This window comes from Xiphias gladius, chromosome 1 (genome assembly GCF_016859285.1).
Source record: "Xiphias gladius isolate SHS-SW01 ecotype Sanya breed wild chromosome 1, ASM1685928v1, whole genome shotgun sequence".
In the NCBI taxonomy this organism is placed as follows: Eukaryota; Metazoa; Chordata; class Actinopteri; order Istiophoriformes; family Xiphiidae; genus Xiphias; species Xiphias gladius.
This window is the reverse complement of record NC_053400.1, coordinates 13,775,163-13,794,706: the sequence shown is the minus strand read 5'-3', so window position 1 is coordinate 13,794,706 and position 19,544 is coordinate 13,775,163. Positions and strand designations below refer to the sequence as shown.

Sequence of the window (19,544 nt, the reverse complement as noted above, 5' to 3'; positions counted from 1 at the left end):
GGACAAGTTGTGTCAAAACTGGTACTCCTCATAAGTCTGTCCAATCTAAACACACAGCCACAACAGTCATATTTTTAAATTCCAGTTAGTGAATAGTGATTGATGTGTTACATTTCCTGAGGATATCAGCATCTCTGATGAGAATCTCTGTTGAAAATAAGGGTCCATACATCTGCTTAGAGCTCATAGAAAAGAACTTGCCTGAGAATCCTCACAGTTTTAAGTTTCTCTACCATCAAAGTATTTCACTGATAGATTTCTGTATATCCTTGGGTACTTTGCAAACAGGAACTGCTAATAAGTAATTCGGCATACTTTTAATGGTGCCATATGTAAATACATAAATTAGATTAAAAAAACAGGGCGACAGGTTGCAGCCCAAAGCTAAGTAATTTACATGGCAAAATGTAAGGGAGGGGAATAGGCCTCTATCGAGGTGTTGGGTGGTGTATATGTTTCACTTTTCGCTGAGGAAGGACCCCATAGTGTCAGACGTTAAAAACCCCTGCCCTAGACCTAACAAGAAACCATTTTACCAGTAATACGTGTGCCGTGCAACAGAATTGGATGTTCGAATAAATGCTTATCATAGAATTGTGTGCGATGTATGAGAGTGCACCTTTGTTTGTACTTTAGACACGTGAGTTATCGCTTGCATTGTTACTGTGTTGTAAATACTCTTGAATAACCCGTCTCTTACAAATACCTTGAAAATATGCAACTCTGTGAAAAAAAACATCAATAAAAAATGTTCAATACTTACCATATATTTAATATATTAGTGCAATGCCTAATGGCTATTCTAATTAGTGCATGCTACCTCTGGTAGTTTTGGTATATGAATTAATATGAATCCAAATGTGAAAGTGTGGTAACTATAACACAAGCATGCTAAATTTCAAAAGCAGCCGTGGCATGATATTAACAATAACGACAGTAACTGTTCTGTGCAGAGCATAAATACCATTATGGTGTAGTGTTATCATATCCATCTCACACACAGTAGGATTTGATATGTTGGTAGCAAGCGGCTAACACCTCTAATAAGCCTCCTTAATACCTCTGATTAGCTAATTTTAAGCTTCAGATAGCTAGAAAAATGTCATATCTATGTTCATTCTTGGCCCAGGAACCTTTTTGCAGGAAGGAAATGACTGGGTCTAAAAATTTGACGAGGACTTTCACTTAGGTGGTATTCTTTTAATCACACTATGTAAAGACTTTGATAGTGTTTGATAGAGAACCTCAACCCACCGAACAAGGACATAGACCCACAAATAAACACACACAATTTCCATCCAAGAGGCATCTTATTGCTGGATGGACTGAAAGGAAGAGAGGGAAAAAAACATTTAAGAAAACAAGCCAAACAACAAAATCAGTCATTTAATCCCAGCAAATACAGGCTTGGAAAGGAATAAAATATTTGATCCCCTAGTTGTGAGTTTGGAGTAATTTGAGCTGGCAAATTACCTCCTTCTAATAAAACTCAAATTTGGAAAGAGTCAAGGACATTGTAAGCAGAGAGAGAGAGAGAGAGAGACATTAGAGCTGTTCCACTGTTGCATTAATGATAGTGTTTGCCTGTGGCCAAACACACAGAGAAAGCTGTGTGTTAGCAGCAAATAGAGGATAATAGCGCAGAGAATTATTAGACAGATCCTAGCAGTCTGTGTTTCAGTCAGTTCTTTAGCCTTATTATACACTGCAGGGGAGAAGGAGAAGGAGGGAGAGTGATTTAAACAAGTAATACTGCATTATATGCATGAAAGAGTGACAGCAATTACTTATACCACTCAAACTGAGGCAAAACACAAGCTGTGCACGCACTTGCTTCCTTTTCCTCTCTCCCTTTATTGTTACCTCCTTTTCACCCTCTGTCATTCCTCCTTACCCTCCTCTCTCCTTCCCTTCCTCCTCGCTATCTTTCCCCCTTCCTCTCCCCTCCCCTTCTCTTACCATTCCTCTCCTCTTCTCACCCTCCTCTCACCTCGTCTCTCTGACTCTTTCCTCTCTTCCTTATCAGGGTGGTAGCGGCTGCCTGGGTAATGAGGATCAGTGCTGTTTTAAACATGGAATGGTGAGAGGGCCCCGGCGGGGCAGAATCAATAAGAGCCATTACCTCTCCCCTCTAATGATGCAGCCAACTGTGCCCCCCCCCCAACATAAAGACAAAGACACCTCCCTTTCTGTGCACACCACCCCTTGTCTCAGCCCATTTCTACCCACTATCCGATATCGGATGGGAGGAGGTTATGAATTATCAAATCCCAAGGGCAATGTGCCTCGCTGCCAATTACCCAGTGAAAAATGACCCTTTCTTGGACTTAAGTGTGTGTGTGTGTTTGCGTGCAGAAGTGTGTATATGGGGTGGGTGGAGAGTTTGACATGGACCAGCTGATGTCATGCAGTTGTATACAGCCGTGCCTCCTCTGTCTGTCTGTATCTGTCCTATACACACACTAACACACGCATACTTACAAACACTTATTTAACTATGGCTGTACATTGTGACTAATGATGACCATTGTTTTCTTTGTTTACTGTGTGTTTTTGAGGCAGAGTAGGTGCAGCAAATTATCCATCGGCTTAAGAGGACTACGTAATTTCTGTTACTACACGCTGAGGCAAGCATTTTTTTGCTGGTGGTGATTAATTTTGCATAATACACCATAGCTTCAGCAGACAAAAGACATTATACCAAAGCGAAAGAATGTATATTTTGATTGACATCAGCTATTATCAATCTGTCAGTGGTCCACTTTTCTATGATACTATGTTATTTATTTCTGCTCAATTTACTTCCTATAAAACTTTTCAGTTTTATTTTTCTAGCCAAAATTTCAAAATAATAGTTTTCAAAATAGTTTCTTTTAAAAACTGCTAACGAGAAATGGCTGCAAATTTGTCAAATAGGCCTCACACACACATTACCAGTCTCCTGCAAATTCCATTCACTATGGACAATTAAGCAATAGTGATTCATGTCAAACGCCCACATTCATTAACAGTGACAGAACTAGTGTGCTGTTGATTTAGCCCAGTGAAGTAAGGGTGGTGGGTCCCTAACCCCTAACTGTAACCATATCTGAACCCTTCTTTTTTTGCCATGTGGTCAGATATTGTTAGAAAAATTAATCAGTTACATTGGCAGAGAAGGTTCCAAAATCTTATCAGTGAATGTACTCGGGTCTTTTCAGGGAAATCCAGCTTTGATGTTTTGCTGAGCGAATGGGTTCACTTGTAAGATTAGACACAGAAAATACACCAAATGAAGATCATCCTTTATAACCCTTATTGTATGAGAACGGGGAGCGCCGTCTTTAGAGGCCGGCACACTCACCCTTGCAGAAAATGTCCTCAAATTTGAATGTACTTGTTACACGTTCCGATCAGAATGGACCCAACAATCCCGCTTAGTCCATATGTATATGTGGAATGTCATTTGTTTTTAAACATATGTTTGTAATCGTTTGTGTAAAGAACAAACTTATCATGGTAAGAGCATACACATAAAGCAGACGATTGAATCTAACGCTGAGTTAAATAAAAGGAAAAAAAAAAAAGTATGCAAAACCCGCCAAAAATCTGAAAAATCTAACAGAAGACGCAAATGCCCATTATACTAAATGAGAACAGACCAATGGTCAAGCATGGTCTCTCTCTGTTTCCCCTCTTGCCCAAATCTCCCCGGATGTGTTTGGTCTTGAATATGGTGCTTGGGTGTTTCTGGCAGCAGCAGCTTTCATTAGTCTTCGCATGCTACCGCCCAGTTCACTGACTTGACCTGACCACATACAGTAATGATATCAATTTTGTAGTCACTCTATTGACATAGCACTTGACCTGTGTAGATAGGTTTTAGCCCCCACTGAGCCTACACATAATAAGAGGGTATATGGATGTATAGCCCTTTTCAAAAACATTAATTTACAAATGTATAAAGGTAAGAAATGTAAAACAGCAAATAGAAGTGATTACGATAGAATAAAATAAAGTATAAATATTAACAGTAAAGATACAAGTGAAAAAAGGTACGTCCCACTCTGTGATCCTACATATGAAGGTTAGTTATTTTGAATTCTTGCTGGGCAATACAGTATGATTTACAAGCGAAGTAACCTCAATGCTTGGTACAGTGGCAGATAGTGGCTGTCCCAGACTGTAATTACTTCCAAAATTCAACTAACATAACTAATTTTACAGTGTTATATAACGGACACCATGATCTTTGATGCAACATGGGCTGTGAAGACCCGGTTTCATGTCTGACCCTGTGTCAGGTGCACAGCTGGAGATGTGCCTCCCCAAACCATTTAATTTGACCCTGTGTTTGTCATCAGGTTATGCTAATACTGGTTATATACAAAGTTAAACTCTGACACATTGTTCAATAAAACATACTTCATTCATATTCATCATTAGTAATGATTAACGATCTCGCTGCTGTTTTAGGTTCTCATTTTTGTTACCTTTGTCCTGACGTGGCATTCCTCCAGGAAAAGTGACTGCCTAGGGCACTGACTTACCTACAGTAAATACCATAGGAGCGGTAACTGGTCAGAACCAATTCATCAGGATTTATGGGGGAGATCAAAAAAGTCATGACTTCATTTGTGTTATTCAATATAAATTGTGTTCTTAAACTATACAGAGCAAATTAATATTGTGGATTAAACTGAGAATTTTAATCCACGATATTACTAGACTAGTTTACAATTAATGTTAACATTATTCTTTTTAATTTGTGTAAATATATGGTATTTCTTTGTTCCCCTTTTAGTGTTTATTGTTGGGGGAGACAGGTATAAATGTTCCCCTTGTGTCGGTGAGTGAGTCATTTCATGTATGTTCTTTGCTCGTGCATGTTGTTCCAATTCTGATTTTGGATTTCAGTTAACGGGAGGCTACGAAGATCTGCATTATTTTGCCCTGTTAAATATGTTCACAGCTGAGTTAAAGTTGTTTTTTGTCACGGGAAATGGAATTTGTGTGAATAAAATCCTTAAACTGAACAGTGTCTCTTGTGCAGGACATGGACCAACATGCAACTATGGTAACAATTTCCCCTCTCCTTGAGACCCTCGTGGTCTACTATGTAGGTCAGTGTCCCTTGTGCAGTGAGATCTTAGTGTGAGCGGAGCTGTCTGACTCCATCACCTTGCTCCTCTTCCAGTCTCTAAAGTGTCAACACTAGTGCTGGCTCACTGAAAGGTGCAAAAAACCCAATATTTGAAAGCTCGATATATTTAGAGGTCTGCACCAGTTATAAGCTGAAGGAAAATAACATTTAAACATAATGGATTATTATGTTCAAATGTTATAATGGTATTATGGCCTTTTCTTGGTAGGTTAAGTGGGTCTATCCCGATTGGCTCAGTAAGCACATGCAAAATACTTTAAAGCCAATTAGAACAGTGCGAGAAAGTTCATCTTTGCTGTGTGTATTTAGAAAAAAAAAAAAGCACACTCACCTTCTGGACACCTTGCGTCTTTTTAATCAGATGTCAGTCTTTCATCTCTCTCATGGTTTCAGAATCCTCTCAACTCTTTACATTGTTCACTTTCCTTCCTTGCCTGGTTATTGACCCATTGAGTTGTCAAGTGGCGATGCCTTTTATCACTGTTTAACAGAGTTACAGCGCGTTTATTTTGCCCGGTGTCTCTGCCACACGCACACACACAGACAATGAAATTATCTCCTGTCTCAAGTGTATCTTTTCTGTCCATTTAGCTGTTTCTATGTGGCGAAGTGCTTGGTACTGATATACAGCACTTTGAGGCCCTGATTGAATTACACCGATGGGAACATCAGTCAGAGAGCATGGTACCAGAAAAACATTTTAACCAAGCACCTCAGATCATATTACAGTGTGCAGTACTCTGATGGGCTGTCAAATTAAGAATCTGGGCAGGATAATACATTTCAAGAGACCAACAGGGATTTTTATTTATCTCAGGATGTTAATTGTGGGACTTTTACATTTTAATATTTCTTAATGTCAGTTCCAGGGTCTTTCGGTTGTCATGTTGCCACCGGAATCACTGCTTTTTTTTTGCCTTCTATGTAAAAATTTCGTAGAAACCAGAAGTATTTGATTATTATTCCATATTTAAAAACTTCGTGCAGTGTAATTTTCCCAAAGCTCTACTGTGCCATACTCTACTGTACCCCTGGATTTATTGTAATTTTCACATAAATTATACGGAAGGTACAGGATGTCAGATTAACCACCTCCCTGTTAAAAGCAAAATTGTGACCCCTTTATTCTGTAAGGCCTTGTCTGCTCTACCTACATATCTGTAGTAATGAGTACATTTAAGTATTTTTTGTTGTTATCAGCAGTAAGTCAAAGTTACACTGTAATTTGAAGCCTGTAATATAAAGCATTACCTCTATACCTCTATCTATAAATTTGCTCGCCTAACGCATCTCCAGTTTCCTCAGTGTCTGCAAGAAAATTACACTGTTGTATAGACTTTGGTATTCTGTAACAGATTTAGTGAATTTTCTGGGAGATGAGAATGCTCACCCCCCCCTCGAGTTTACAGAATGAATAAAAATATGTCGTATTTTGAAATTTCTAGTAAAGCCCAGGTTGGGTTGAAACTTGTTTAAATTTTACAGTCTTACGGTGATAGTATTCTTGTCATATAGGAGCCAAGCAGAGACAGACCCAGACTGATGGTGTCTGATTTCTGAGCAGAGGTTTCTTTCAGTAGACTGGACAAATTGGACTGTGTTTTGTTCTGACTCAATTTATTGTCCCAGAAAAAAAAAAAAAAAGATGATTTCATGGACGATCGTGTAGAAATTGTTTTTTTTTTTTTTTTGACCAATAAGGAAGGAGAAAGGAGGCAAGGAAGCAATATTTCCTCCACACAGGACAACAGAGTAATTACTGGGAATTATTGCATGACATGCACAGTACACTTTTAACATGTGCAATAATAATGTCCTTGCCGGTGTCACCATGCAGCTCCGCCAAGTTATTAAAAGATGGGAAGTGCATCTGTATGAATGTGCAGTGGAGTCAAAATAGGGAATTTGGCAGGTGTTGTATTTTCTTGTTGTCTGTGTTCACTTCTCTGTTGGCTCTCTACACCTACCACAGTCATTGCATCTCTCAAAAGCCTTCTGCAATTCTCTGAAAAAACATGGTTTCATGCCGTGGGATGAATGCGTTTGTGTGTTTGTGTGTGGCTGCCACCCAAGCTTGTTCCTACAACATGTTGTCTTTTGAGATTCATTGCCTTAAGCAGCAATGATGCGCTCGCAGCGAGACATGCCAAGACTGCTGGCTGTAGCCCAAGATGAGGGGCAAAAAGGAAAGGAAGGAAAGAAAGAGACACATACTTGAGCCAGATCCCAATGATTTTGTTTACTCAGAATAAAAGTTTCATTTGATTTGAGAGTGCTAAGTTATCACTGAGTGTTTTGATTGTGTTTAGGAACGTCAGATGAGATCCCCTGAATGTCTACTGCTCACTGTTGCCCAGAAATCATTTAAGTGTATAAGTGTTACCGCCATGTTAGGCACAGAACAATCTGTGTTAAAAGTTGGCTCTTCTAAAAACTTTGTTCCCACTGATCATGATCATTATGATTCAGCTGAATAACCAAACAATTTACATAAAATTTTCTCTACCTTTCACTTCTTTTGCTGCTGCCGGCATCAACAACATATAAGTTTGCCAGTTTATACACTTTATGTAAATGGCTCTACAGCCTAAAGAAGTTAAGTCAAACTTTTCAGACTCTTGCGATCATATAAGAAACAGTTTTACATGATTGGTACGCTAATGCAATAGAAATTATTTGGGATATTTTAATTCTAGTAAACGTGTTTCAAACTCTTGTGAGATTAATCAATATTGCCTGTCTCAGCAGAACTACTCACTCGGTGGAAGGCATTCAGAGTACAATAGCAAAGACCACTTTGAAGTTTAACATCAGAGGCTTCGACAGCCTTCAGATTAGACAGATGGACCTTTGACTGGAGGGCTGCTAGTTCTAATTCCAGACAGTCCCGGGGAATGTCGGCAGATAAACAGAAATGCTCTGCACTTCCTCAGCTGCCGAGGTGCCCTTGAGCGACGGACATAACCTGCAGCGGCACCTGTGGACCTGGTCAACAGCTCAACTGTAAAACACTGTGTCTGTACTGGACAGCCATGTACACTCTGTGCGTGTGTGTGTGGTGTGTGTGTGTGTGTGTGTGTGTGTGTGTGTGTGTGTGTGTGTGTGTGTGTGTGTGTTTGTGTGCGTGTGTGCAGAAATTTACTCGTACTTGCTAATTAAGTTCCAGAAAATGAATCGATTGCAGATAAGAACAAACAGATACAGAGTACAGGTAATGAAGATTAGTGGACAACATTAGAAACTTCAGTCCTCAAATTAGAAACAACGCTGCACCAATCACAGGTCACTAAATTCTTACATTTGGTGTCAGAAAAAATGAAAACAAACACGATGAAACTATGACAAATCATTAGAATTAATGATAATAAACAAACATTCTTAAAATAAACTTAAGGGGAAAATACTTACATGATGATGGTCTCTTCCGCATTATTTTATACAGTGAATTCAGATACTGGCAGAGGTAAATGGCCAGCGGGACACTAATATTGCATTATGTGCTGAGATTACGCTGTAAAATGGATTACAGCTGCATGGTATTTAGTAATATGCAACATGAACTTTCCAACACACCCATTATCCTGAAACTGCAAAACCCACCCACTCGGTACTTCAAGCAGACTAAAGCGAATGTTAATCAGATATTCATCTGCAATAAATCATCAGGGTTAAAATGTGGATTTATTTCTTTGTCACACAGAATTATTTGAATAAGGAGTTATACAGTAAATGTGTTGGAAAGAATGAAACTGGACAGTTTAACATCTCCCCTATTTTCTGGGTCTCTAGCATACAGTATAATACTATTACATTTACATTTCTAAGCCTCATGACTGCATTGACTACTGTTTTAAAGTTTTAAATGTTTCTATTATTAACTTGTACTCCAACTTGTACTCCAACTTGTACTCCAACTTTATCCTCTCTTTTTCAATATCAATATCTTTTCACCCCCTCTTCCTGCAACTAGTAATAGATGAAGAAGCGTTTTGTTCAACTGACATGGATAAATAAATAAACAAATACAATAAATACATATAATCACATAAATAGTTTTTTTTAAAGTTAAACCAGTTAAACTTTATGAAAAATATGAATAATCGCATATAACTGCAATATTGTATGAATAAAGGAACAGAAATAGAATATTCCTTTTCTTTTTTCCAGTGTCAGGTTGCTTGCTCTACTCTGATAAATGGGCTGTTTCATATTGGATATTGAGTCTGTTTGATTCTGTCCAGCTGCACAGAGCTTTGTGATAAACCAGCATCTCCCGTGGAGAGGCCAGAAATACAAAGCCCCTTCTCAAGGAACGACGATTTCAGACCCCATCACTACACACACACACACACGCACACACACACACACACACACACACACACACACACACACACACACACACACACACACAAACACACACAGACACGTGCATCCCGATAGTGTTGTTGAGCTCAAACACGCCCCCATGTGGCAACATAGGGAAGCGAAACCCGCCGGCAAAAGAATGAAGAAATAAAGAAAGAGGGGAGAGACGGTGTAAGGGTGTATAGGCTCGAAGTGTGTGAGTGTGTGTGTGTGTGTGTGTATTTGGTTGGAGGAGGGGTCTGTTTTTGCTGTCATAAATAATTGGTCCATGGGGAGGGGTGGTGGTGTTGAGGGCCTCTCCATTAGGCCAAAAACTTTTGGAGCGCCTTCGGTTGTAATTGGCTCCGACCATTGGCGCTACCGCAGCTGGCGAACTCCATCAAAGAGCCGACAACAGAATGAAACGCGAAAACCAATGTTGCCCCTTCGGCTCTCAAAAGACGCCTTGCCGAAGCGAAAAGGGGTTGAAACCTTCTCCGAGAGTGAATGAGAAGCCGGGAGGTGAACAAAGATAGAGGGGAGCAACGCTGTGCTTTTGACAACCTGTTCAGTGCGGAGCTGGGAGACTTGAGCGCATCTATGTGTAAGCCTCTGTCCAGCCTCCCCTCCCTCTCCCCATCCCTCCATACCTCTCTCTCCCTCTTCACAGACAGGGGCGGTCGTTCTCAGTCTGCGCACATATTCCACTTGGACAGCATCACTTGGAGTCCACAGACACAGCGCTGATTGAGCGAACGGAGGGGAGCTCATTTTCAGAGCGCACGACTGTGTTGGAGGGGCTTCTCGCTGGACTGCCACCAGAGAGAGACATTAGAGCCACTTCAACCACGCCTTTAAGAGTAAATATTCCACAGCGTAGGAGCCTGGGTGTATAAGATTTTTTTTTTTTTTAACCAACTAGCCTTGTTGAGTTTTTCAAAGGGAAAGTGGTTTTATTTTCATCTTTGGTAAGAGGGACTCTGTGGAACCGAGCGGCGGTAAGATCCCGCTGCCCGCTTTTCCGTGCGTAAAATAAAAGTTTGACACAGCCAGGAGATTATTTGGGAGGTCTGGGAGCTCGGCAAACTCCACGTTATACTCTCCGGGAATCGCAAAGCTCATATCGGACGCCCGCTGGAGGAGGATATACAACTTTTCAACACATTCTGTGGAGCGGCCGGGAGGCGGGTTGGTCCAACGGAGAGCGGAGGGATCCTCTTGGCTGAGACGGGAGGAGCGCCCGCAGCGCTGGGTAGCAGACTGACCCGAAGGACGGCACCTCGGAGACAAGGTAGAGACGCCACAGGGATCACTCGCCCACACAGAGACTGCGTTTTTTTTTTTTTTTCAGGGTTATATTGTCCATCTATTTACTTTGCATCTTGCCCGTGTGCATCGTTTAAGAATGAAATGTTCACTCGAGGACGTCTAAAATTACTCTGTTCTACGTTAGTAACAAAGTTGATCCGTTTTCTATAATTACAATTGATATGCCTCACCGGTGACACTCAGATTTGGGGTTTACCTCTTTTCGATTTGCATCGGTGATATCCCTTTTTTTATGCCGGCAATAAAACGAGGCACTACTACCTGTCAGTAAAGGAAGTCTCACGCAGCGCACCCTGACATTAATTCAGGTATCCACTCACACGCGTCACACACTGAAACTTTGATCTCGGCGCGCCGTATTATGCAACTTGTCAGTGGAGCCGAGTCAGAGCCATTGTGCAAACACAAGGGCCAGACGTCGGAGGAAATCCTCATGTTCGGTCGGGGGAGTCACGTAAGAGGGTCCATTGGCCCCCTGACTCCAGCTGCTGTTCGTCCTTTCTTGCGCACAGAGACAACACCGACATGTGATCGCAGGGATACGTTTTACAACAGTAATGCTGCAGTTTTTAAAGAGGATGCTGCAAATATCAACACAACCCCCCCCCCAAAAAGTGGATTTTTCTAATAGACGTCGGCCTGTCACCCTCTGCCTAACTACTGCAGGGACACTGTAGGAATAATTGTATTTTATTTTATCATCTGAAGGGAAGGCAGTGTGCTTATGTGTGGGTGTTTGGGGTTCAAAGGGCATGACCCCACTTGTTGTAGTGAATTCCCCCTGAGTGCTGCATTCTAATGCTTAGTCCCCCCCCCCGTGTTTCCACGAGGAGAGAGCGGTAGAGGAAGTTTAGTCACGTTAAACAGCAGACAATCCCGTGGATCTCCAATTCTCTAACGCACACAGCCCTGCTCGTAAGATTCTTATAATCCACGATTTGTGATTGAATTACCCGCCCTTTAAGTTGAATGAAACGATGTAGGCTGTGCAGCGGGGGCTAAATTGCTCTGTAATATTATTTTCACGGCTTAATGGGTTGGAGGAGACATGGTCGAGCATGAAAACACAATTGAAAGTATCTCTCCTTCCTTTTTGATAACAATCACTCAGCTGTCGCCTCTAGTTTGTCACGTACATTTGCAGGCTGTTCGCCTCTCTGCCTCTGTTTTCACCTCTCTCTCTCTCTCTCTCTCTCTCTCTGTCTTCCTCTCTCTGTCTCCCTCTTTCATAGGTTATGACGGAACTGAGCTGAACATGGAGCTTTTCTGGGTTTTGTTATTTTCTAGTGTCTATCCTCTTGCCTGGGGCCAAGGAGTTTACGGTAGGAACGTGATATTTACAAATGCATTCCTATGATTACACCAACGCACACTTTGTTAGTGCAGGTTGACTGAGTTCCATTGCAGCAGCGACGTTAATTTGTTCAATTATTAGCCCATGACCCTAATTAAGGGCTTCGCCGTGCAGCATGTTGTCCGCGCTACAGTAGGAGGCACTAATAGGAGGCAGCGTAATAACTGGCATTTTAAACTACTGCGAGAATAGCTGCAGGGAGATCGACAGCAAATTAACTGGAAAGGGAGATATTACTTCTTAGAAGTCACAGGAGGCGGCTGGGAAAGCATCCAGCTGTGAAGTGGAGGGGGAAGCCACCTTCTTTAAATCCAGTCTAATTCCATTTTTAGGCTGATATGAATTGTTATGGCGAAGTTCGCGTCAGGCCTACAGCTTCGTGCTTTGTTACACAAAGTCTGATCAAACTTCATCGTTGGCGGTTTATGTTGGTTACAGGATGGAGGTTATAGTCTAGCCACAATTGAACTCACGACCATGCCCCATGCTCACCGCACTCACACACACACACACACACACACATACACACACACAGAGAAACACACACATACAACAGGTTTCAGCAGGAGGATAAGACTGGCAGAGCTCTTTGAAACGGGACCCGTCTTAGTCAGATTAAACAGGACAGTCACACTGTGCTTTTGAGAATAAAGCGGAGATTTTTCCCCTCTTAAGCCTGTCTCACTGTACTAAAAAGGCTCAGTCTCTTCAGCTACGGGCGCCCGGCCAGCTATGCATGCTCCTGTCCCTCTGGGCAAGGCAAACACACAGACTGAACTGTCAGCTTTGATACTTTGATTTTGATGTTTGAAGGCATGCGGCAGTCATCGAAAACAAGGCCTGTTTAGACGTAGTAGCATAGAGGGCTGTTGTCATAAGCAATCCCGCGGCCTGCCGTCACGCTGAGAGATGCTGACAATCTGTCAGTTGCTGGAGCACATAGGCCCATGTAGAAGTGCTTGCTAAGTAATCAGTCTTGCACCACTCCAATACTTCACACCGCAGCTGATATGTTGGTATTGGTGTAAATTATAACCATCTTACACGGACAGCTCTCAAGTCTTTACCTATTTTCGACCACCAGTTGACACAGTTTAAATGATTATATTGATGCCTTTGTGAACAGAGCAGTGTCTGTGTAAAGTGAAGGGTCTGTATCAGAGCTTAAGAAGTTTATTTTTTTTCTACTATCTGGTTTTATAGGAAATGTCAAACTAGGCCTAAAATGAAAAGGTACATACCCGAGTTTTATTCACATCGCTTATACTTATCTGGGATCATTTGTTACCTGCAGGTGCAGGCCTTACCCGTTTTGATAAAGCTAGGATTTGCCTTGTGTCTGGTTTCAACACACTGTCAGGTTTCCTCCAAAATATTTTCAGCACATATATATTAGATATTTTGAAACATAACAGTTAAAAAATATACGGTATCCGGAACTTGCAAGTTACTTTGAATGCCAGCGGTCATTTTGTTGGAGTGTGAGTTTTTCAATCAGTTGTTTCCTCATGGAGGGACATTTCTGATCTCGTTACGCTGTCCTGCAGATGGCTCACGTCTCCAGTTTGCCCTTGTGAATTCTTGTCCTCATTTATTTTTTCATAACCGTATGAAGCAGTTTTGGGCGCTCTACAGGGTGATATACTGATTGTCCTGAAGAGTTTGTGCATGCGTGCCTCATGGGCTCTGTCACAAATATGCACTGGGTCGAAGCAGATAGGTGTGCAGTCAGTGCCAGTCGTAGAGGCTACAATGATATGTTTTGATATTTTTTTTTCCCAGTGTTATAAGTTATTTTTCTTATGTGCAAAAGCCGCCTTTCAGGCTCTGCTGAGGGAGGAAAAGTCCCAAAGCTTTCTGGGAGTCAAACTGGCCCGCATTCACAGGCGCCATATTCCCAGGTGGACTGTGTGATGGTGGTGCTCAGCTGTGTGTACCAGTGTAACAACTGTTTCATGTAGGTAAACCATCATCACTTAAAAAGAGTCATTCAGAGAGAACAAATCGTTTCACAATTTACACAATTGCAGTAAATAACACGAGTAGGGGAGATCGGGGAGAGAGCCAAACGAGTTTGGCACGCTCGCTCGCTCGCTTGCTGTGTATGCAGATATGCATAAAATGGTTTCCTTCACTTTGCAATTGTTTAGCACTTGCTGTAGAAGACAGATGCGACTCACTGTCCATCGGGAGCCGAGCGGTGAAGGCGTGCCTGATTGATGTCAGCGCTTTGGACGGCTGTGAGGTTCATTTACTGTAGCCTTCTCTGGGGTGTGTTTGGCTGCGTGCGTTTTTGTCAGCTCATGCCTGTGAGTCTGTTCGTGAAAGTCTGTGTGCTCATGTATGTGAATGTGAGTACAGGTGCCAAATGCATGTATGAATTCGAAGTGCGTGTGCGTTTGTGTGTGTGTGAGTGTGCGTGCATGCGTGAGCGGGAGGCGCTTGTGTGGCGGGCACTTTTCTTCCCACTGCCACAGTTTGCTGGCTCAGCAGGGACTTGTGGATCAGCCACTGTTTCTGTTGCAGCAGTGTAATATTGATTGTACTTCTGTGAATTTTGATAGGCTGTCAAAAAGATTGTAACACCTGTCTTTCACAGCAGTTGGATAGAGAAGTACACAAAATAAATGCAATGCTTTACTTCAAAGGAAAAAGGAAAAGCTCCACACCATAGCAAGTTGATTATTATAATTTCATCCTAAATATTGTTTGTCGGAGTCCTGTCCTCTCCTCTTCTCTCCTCTCCCTTACTGCTCTGTTTTTTTTTTGGGGGGGATAAATTTTTTATATGCATCTCGACACACATCCCTGCATACATATGATTTAATCTGGATATATCGTAATTCTAGGTATTACAAGCATGACGTGGCATTGACAAGCGCCAACTCTCAAGATACTCAAGGATTAGGGGAGGTTCAGAAAACTTCAAGACAGTCTCGCAGGATGTGACTCAGCACCTGAAGGGCTTAGTAGTTACGACACCTATGAAGACAAAGTGTACCAGAAAAAGCATCTCTCCATCTTTGTTTTACTGCATCACATTGTGCTTTGTAGAGCAACAGAGTTCACAGGGACAACGAATTATTGATTGCTTGACAAAGTCACACAAAACCATTAGCTGGTGCTGTAGATGGGATCCAGACTGCGTCAGCCTGCAATATGATGCTTCATTATGCGCTTGTTAACAGGAAATTTAATGAACTTAAATCAATGATTTTGCTTGCAGTGTATTTTTTTTAGATTTGAGCAAGGCCTTGCAGCAGCAGAAGAGTTGAGGCCTTGCCACTGGCCATAGAACAAAGCACTACAACAGATGCAGAAAGTGAAAAAGTTTAATATGCCTAAATTGCCCACAAATTTTACATTACTTTGAAGATGTTGCCCAAGGAAGAATGAAAAGCTTGGGATACATTGCAAGTTTTTTTATTTACAGTCTGTGTGTGTGTGTGTAGACGAAAACCCAACACTTGAGCATCGTCTTAATGCGGAGCCTTACTCGCTGCAGTACATTAGCCTGTCATGGCACATGTGTTGAAAGCCGGTGACCTAGAAAGAGATCATTCCAGCGGCCTGGCCACAAGCCTCCCCTGTGACTTCCTCTCTCCACATCAGCACTTTTTGTTTGTGTCTCTTTTATGTCTCATGTTGCTGAGTTTATTTTGGATGCTGAATATTGCCCTTTTCTAATAAGCATCCATAATTTATTGTTGGCTCTGAGGGAATGGAGGAGGAAAAGGGAGCAGTGGGGAGAAGATGACAGGAAGAGACTCAAGCATTAAATTTGAGATGACCTCCCACAAACTGACACCTACTGTCCTCCACCTACTCTTTATCTCTTTGCTTTACTTTTCTGTTCACTGAGTTCACAGGTGCGCGCGCACACAAACACACACACGCACACACAAATGCACGCACACACAGTATCTCTTTTTTTTTTTTTGTTACTGATTACAGACCCTCTCCACGTGAATGTGATCAGTAATGTCAGTGATTGTTGAGTGACCTTTCCCTCTGGATTATGTTTAATTAAAGTCCTTGGAATTTAATTAGTTTTTCCAAGTGTCCAAATCACAACACGAGCTAGATAGATAGATAGATAGATAGATAGATAGATAGATAGAAACAGCCTCTGTAGCTTTAATCAACCTCTCGAGCATTCCTCTGCAGCATGTTTTGACTGCTCAACGCTGAAAAGAGACATGGGAAGCGCGTCGGTATTTGGCCAGAAAAATTCAGCGGTTTGTCTGCTAAGCAGCTCGATTATGGTGTAGAGTGCAAGATAATGATGGGGGCTATTCTTTGCACAGAACAGATAAGAGATAATTGGTTGGCAGAACTGGAGAGCTGATGAATGTTGGCAAGTATCTTTATTGTTTGTGATATATATCAGATTCTCTGTCGCTCACCACAATTAACATTTTAAAGTTTAGATGTAAACTACTTTACCCATTAGAGGCGAGCGGTGGTATCTGCTTGCTCCCCTCCCACTTTTACTCTCCTCCTCTTTGTCTCCTTGTCCCTCCCTCTCTCTGTGTCTGTCTCCACTCATCTCTGTCAGTCTCTCTGATCCCATCCCCTCTGCTAAAAATTTCAGTGCACAGGGTGCTTTAATTATCTCCCCTTGCTCTCATTTTTTTCTTGCTTTGGCTAGGTTAATTGTGTAGCAGTGAAGCCCTTGCTGCCTTAATATTAAAAACCTCATACCTTGCGAACATTCTCATACACAATACAGTATGCAACTACCTTGTTTTAAACATCACTCAGCTCATTCTTGCCACTTTTTTGCCCGTGATTCTCCTCTTCTTTCCTTTTAGGTCTCCTATTTTTTTCTGTATGGCTGACTGGATATTAAAGCCTGAAAAAATTTCTATTAACCTACAGGTCAGCAGCAGAGCCATAGGCCTATGGCCAAAGTGATATGTTGACTGTAGTTTACACTAGCCTCGCTACCTAGGGGTAAAGGATAAGAGTACTAAGACATGTCTTGGGGGGTCTGATTTCATCACCCTGCCTCCCACTAGTTACACCCTGAGCCCGTGGTGGGCACAAGGCAGCAGGTAGAGGTGGGCAGTCTGGCACTTTGGGGCCTCGAGTGAGCTGAGATAGTAATATATCTCCTTAGAAAGCATAGTCTTCAAGACTTGGTGTAATATATGTGTCTATATGTGTTAACAATGAGAAGTAAGGGGTCTTCCTGCCTCTTACATCCATTTCATCAGTTAATGTATTGGGAATCGGATGGCTCCTGCCACCAGGCATGATACATAAGCTGGCAGAGATGAGCAAAGACCTGAGGAGTAACAGGAAAGATGGCTATACTCAATTTTATGATAAGGTATGAAGTATAGTTTGTAATTTAAAGGAATATCTTGTCATTTCGGAAAATTCTTATTTGCTTTCTTGTGGAGAGTTTGATGAGAACATTGTCATGTCTGTACAATAAAAATGAAGATGGAGGCAACAGCCGGTTAGTTTAGCTTAGCTTAAAGACTGCAAACAGAGGGAAACAGCAAGCCTAATTGACACGATATATCTAGTTAGCTTAATCTGTACAAAGGTATGAAAATGAAAATTTACAGGGGCTATTTTACAGGGATTATGTGCCAGACTGTTTTTTGGCCAGGACCAGTAACCTTGAGAAGTTTCTGCTGGTTGCCTGGCAACTGCTCCCAGCCAAGAAATTGTGCAGCAAATAGCCCCTTGTAAAAAAGGGAATTGTTATTTCTATGCTTAATAGAATGGAGAAAAAATGTGTTAATTAGTGAGCTTTAGAGGCACTGGTGATGGATTTTTTAAAACATCTGGCAGAGCAAGGCTAGCTGTTTTCAGTCCTTAAGCTTAGCTAAACTAACCAGTCGCTGGCTCCAGCTAGGTATTGATTGTACCGACATGCGAGTTATTCCAATTTTCTCATCTAACTCTCACCAAGCGTATTTTCTAAAATGTCAAACCATTCCATAAGAAGTCAGTTTTATTTAAATTATTAACAAAATCCTGTTGCTAGGCATTGTTGATATTGTGAAATATTGTCTTTTTCTGTCAACCTTTACTAATCCACACTTTGAAACAACTTGAATCAGTGTTCTCTGTATTTATTGTGCATAAATTAATACAGATTGACAGACTAATAAAATTTTACTATCTGCGTTTCCTGAAAATATTCCCATTTTCCAAATTTAAGCAAGACAAAATCAAAGATGGAAGTTTGATGAGGAGGAGTAAAATGTTGAGAATCACTGTATTGAAGTACCAACAGAATTTTTCAAATTTTTTTGCCCACAGATCATCATGTAACCGTCCTTTGACCTCTTCATTTGTATTTCTTTTTTCTTTTGTGTTTCACTCTGTCTCTTGGATTATGATGCTCTTGTTCATATGGATCAAATCCACGATGGTCCACACACAAATTTTCACATGCATATACCAACATGCATGTGCAAAAACATTTCTCAATGTATTTACTTTTAGCTGAACTCACAGATCATTACCTCACTCTCACCCACTCTCTTCTCTCTGTACCAGGATGTTGGTCAGTGTCACACACACATACACACTGTAATAACACATGGGTCTGCACACGCACACACGCACGCACGCACGCACGCACACACACACACACACACACACACACACACACACACACACACACACACACACACACACACACTCACACACACACACACACACACACACACTCACACACACACACACACACACACACACACAAAACAACACAAACCTCTTTGGATTAGAGTGGTCCACAGCATCCCGAGACCATGTGGGGGCCCTTTGGGGAGGAAAAACTGTCAGGGAAACTTCACTATTCTCCTCTGTTCTCCAGTCACTCTGTCAGACATTATCAAGCACCTCATACTGGCTCTACTTCAGGAGGGAATATACACTTATGTCAGTCTGTGTTTGTTTCTGTTTTTTGGGAATTCAGAGCATCTTTTAATATAATGTTTTGTTATGTCTAGTGTTGTTCTTAGTGTGCATGGGTCCTGATTCACGTATCTTGAGAGTTAAGAAATAAGGGCTATAGTGTGTCTGCTTGTGTAGATGTGTGTGCGTTTGCATGCCTGGACGTGAGAGGGAGGGAACATTTGGCATCTAACTTATTCATGAAGGCGACAGGATGGTTGTGAACAGCGGTGAGAACATGGCTTACATCAGAGACCGTCTGCTTCCTCCTGCACTTTCTCACACCGTCACTCTCTTTCTTTTTTACTTCCTTCTCATTCTCCCTCCTCACCTCTTCCTTTGGCTTCATTCTGTTTTTTAACTTTTCATTTGAATTTGTTTGGGTATATTTTTATCATAAATTTCAAAGCCATCGTGTCTAGATTTTTTATGGTATTGGAGCATTTTTCAAAT

At 41.5% G+C, this 19,544-nt stretch overlaps 1 protein-coding gene across 1 annotated transcript in view; it reads left to right on the top strand.

Moving 5' to 3' along the window:
* Window positions 1-10,723: 10,723 nt before the first annotated feature.
* Window positions 10,724-19,544, top strand: part of LOC120793263 (MAM domain-containing glycosylphosphatidylinositol anchor protein 1) — a 167,065-nt gene continuing 158,244 nt past the window's right edge. The window contains exons 1-2 of the mRNA XM_040133168.1: window positions 10,724-10,778; window positions 12,049-12,138. Coding sequence (XP_039989102.1) covers window positions 12,072-12,138 — 67 coding nt within the window. The 5' untranslated portion in view covers window positions 10,724-10,778; window positions 12,049-12,071. The remainder of the gene's footprint in view (window positions 10,779-12,048; window positions 12,139-19,544) is intronic.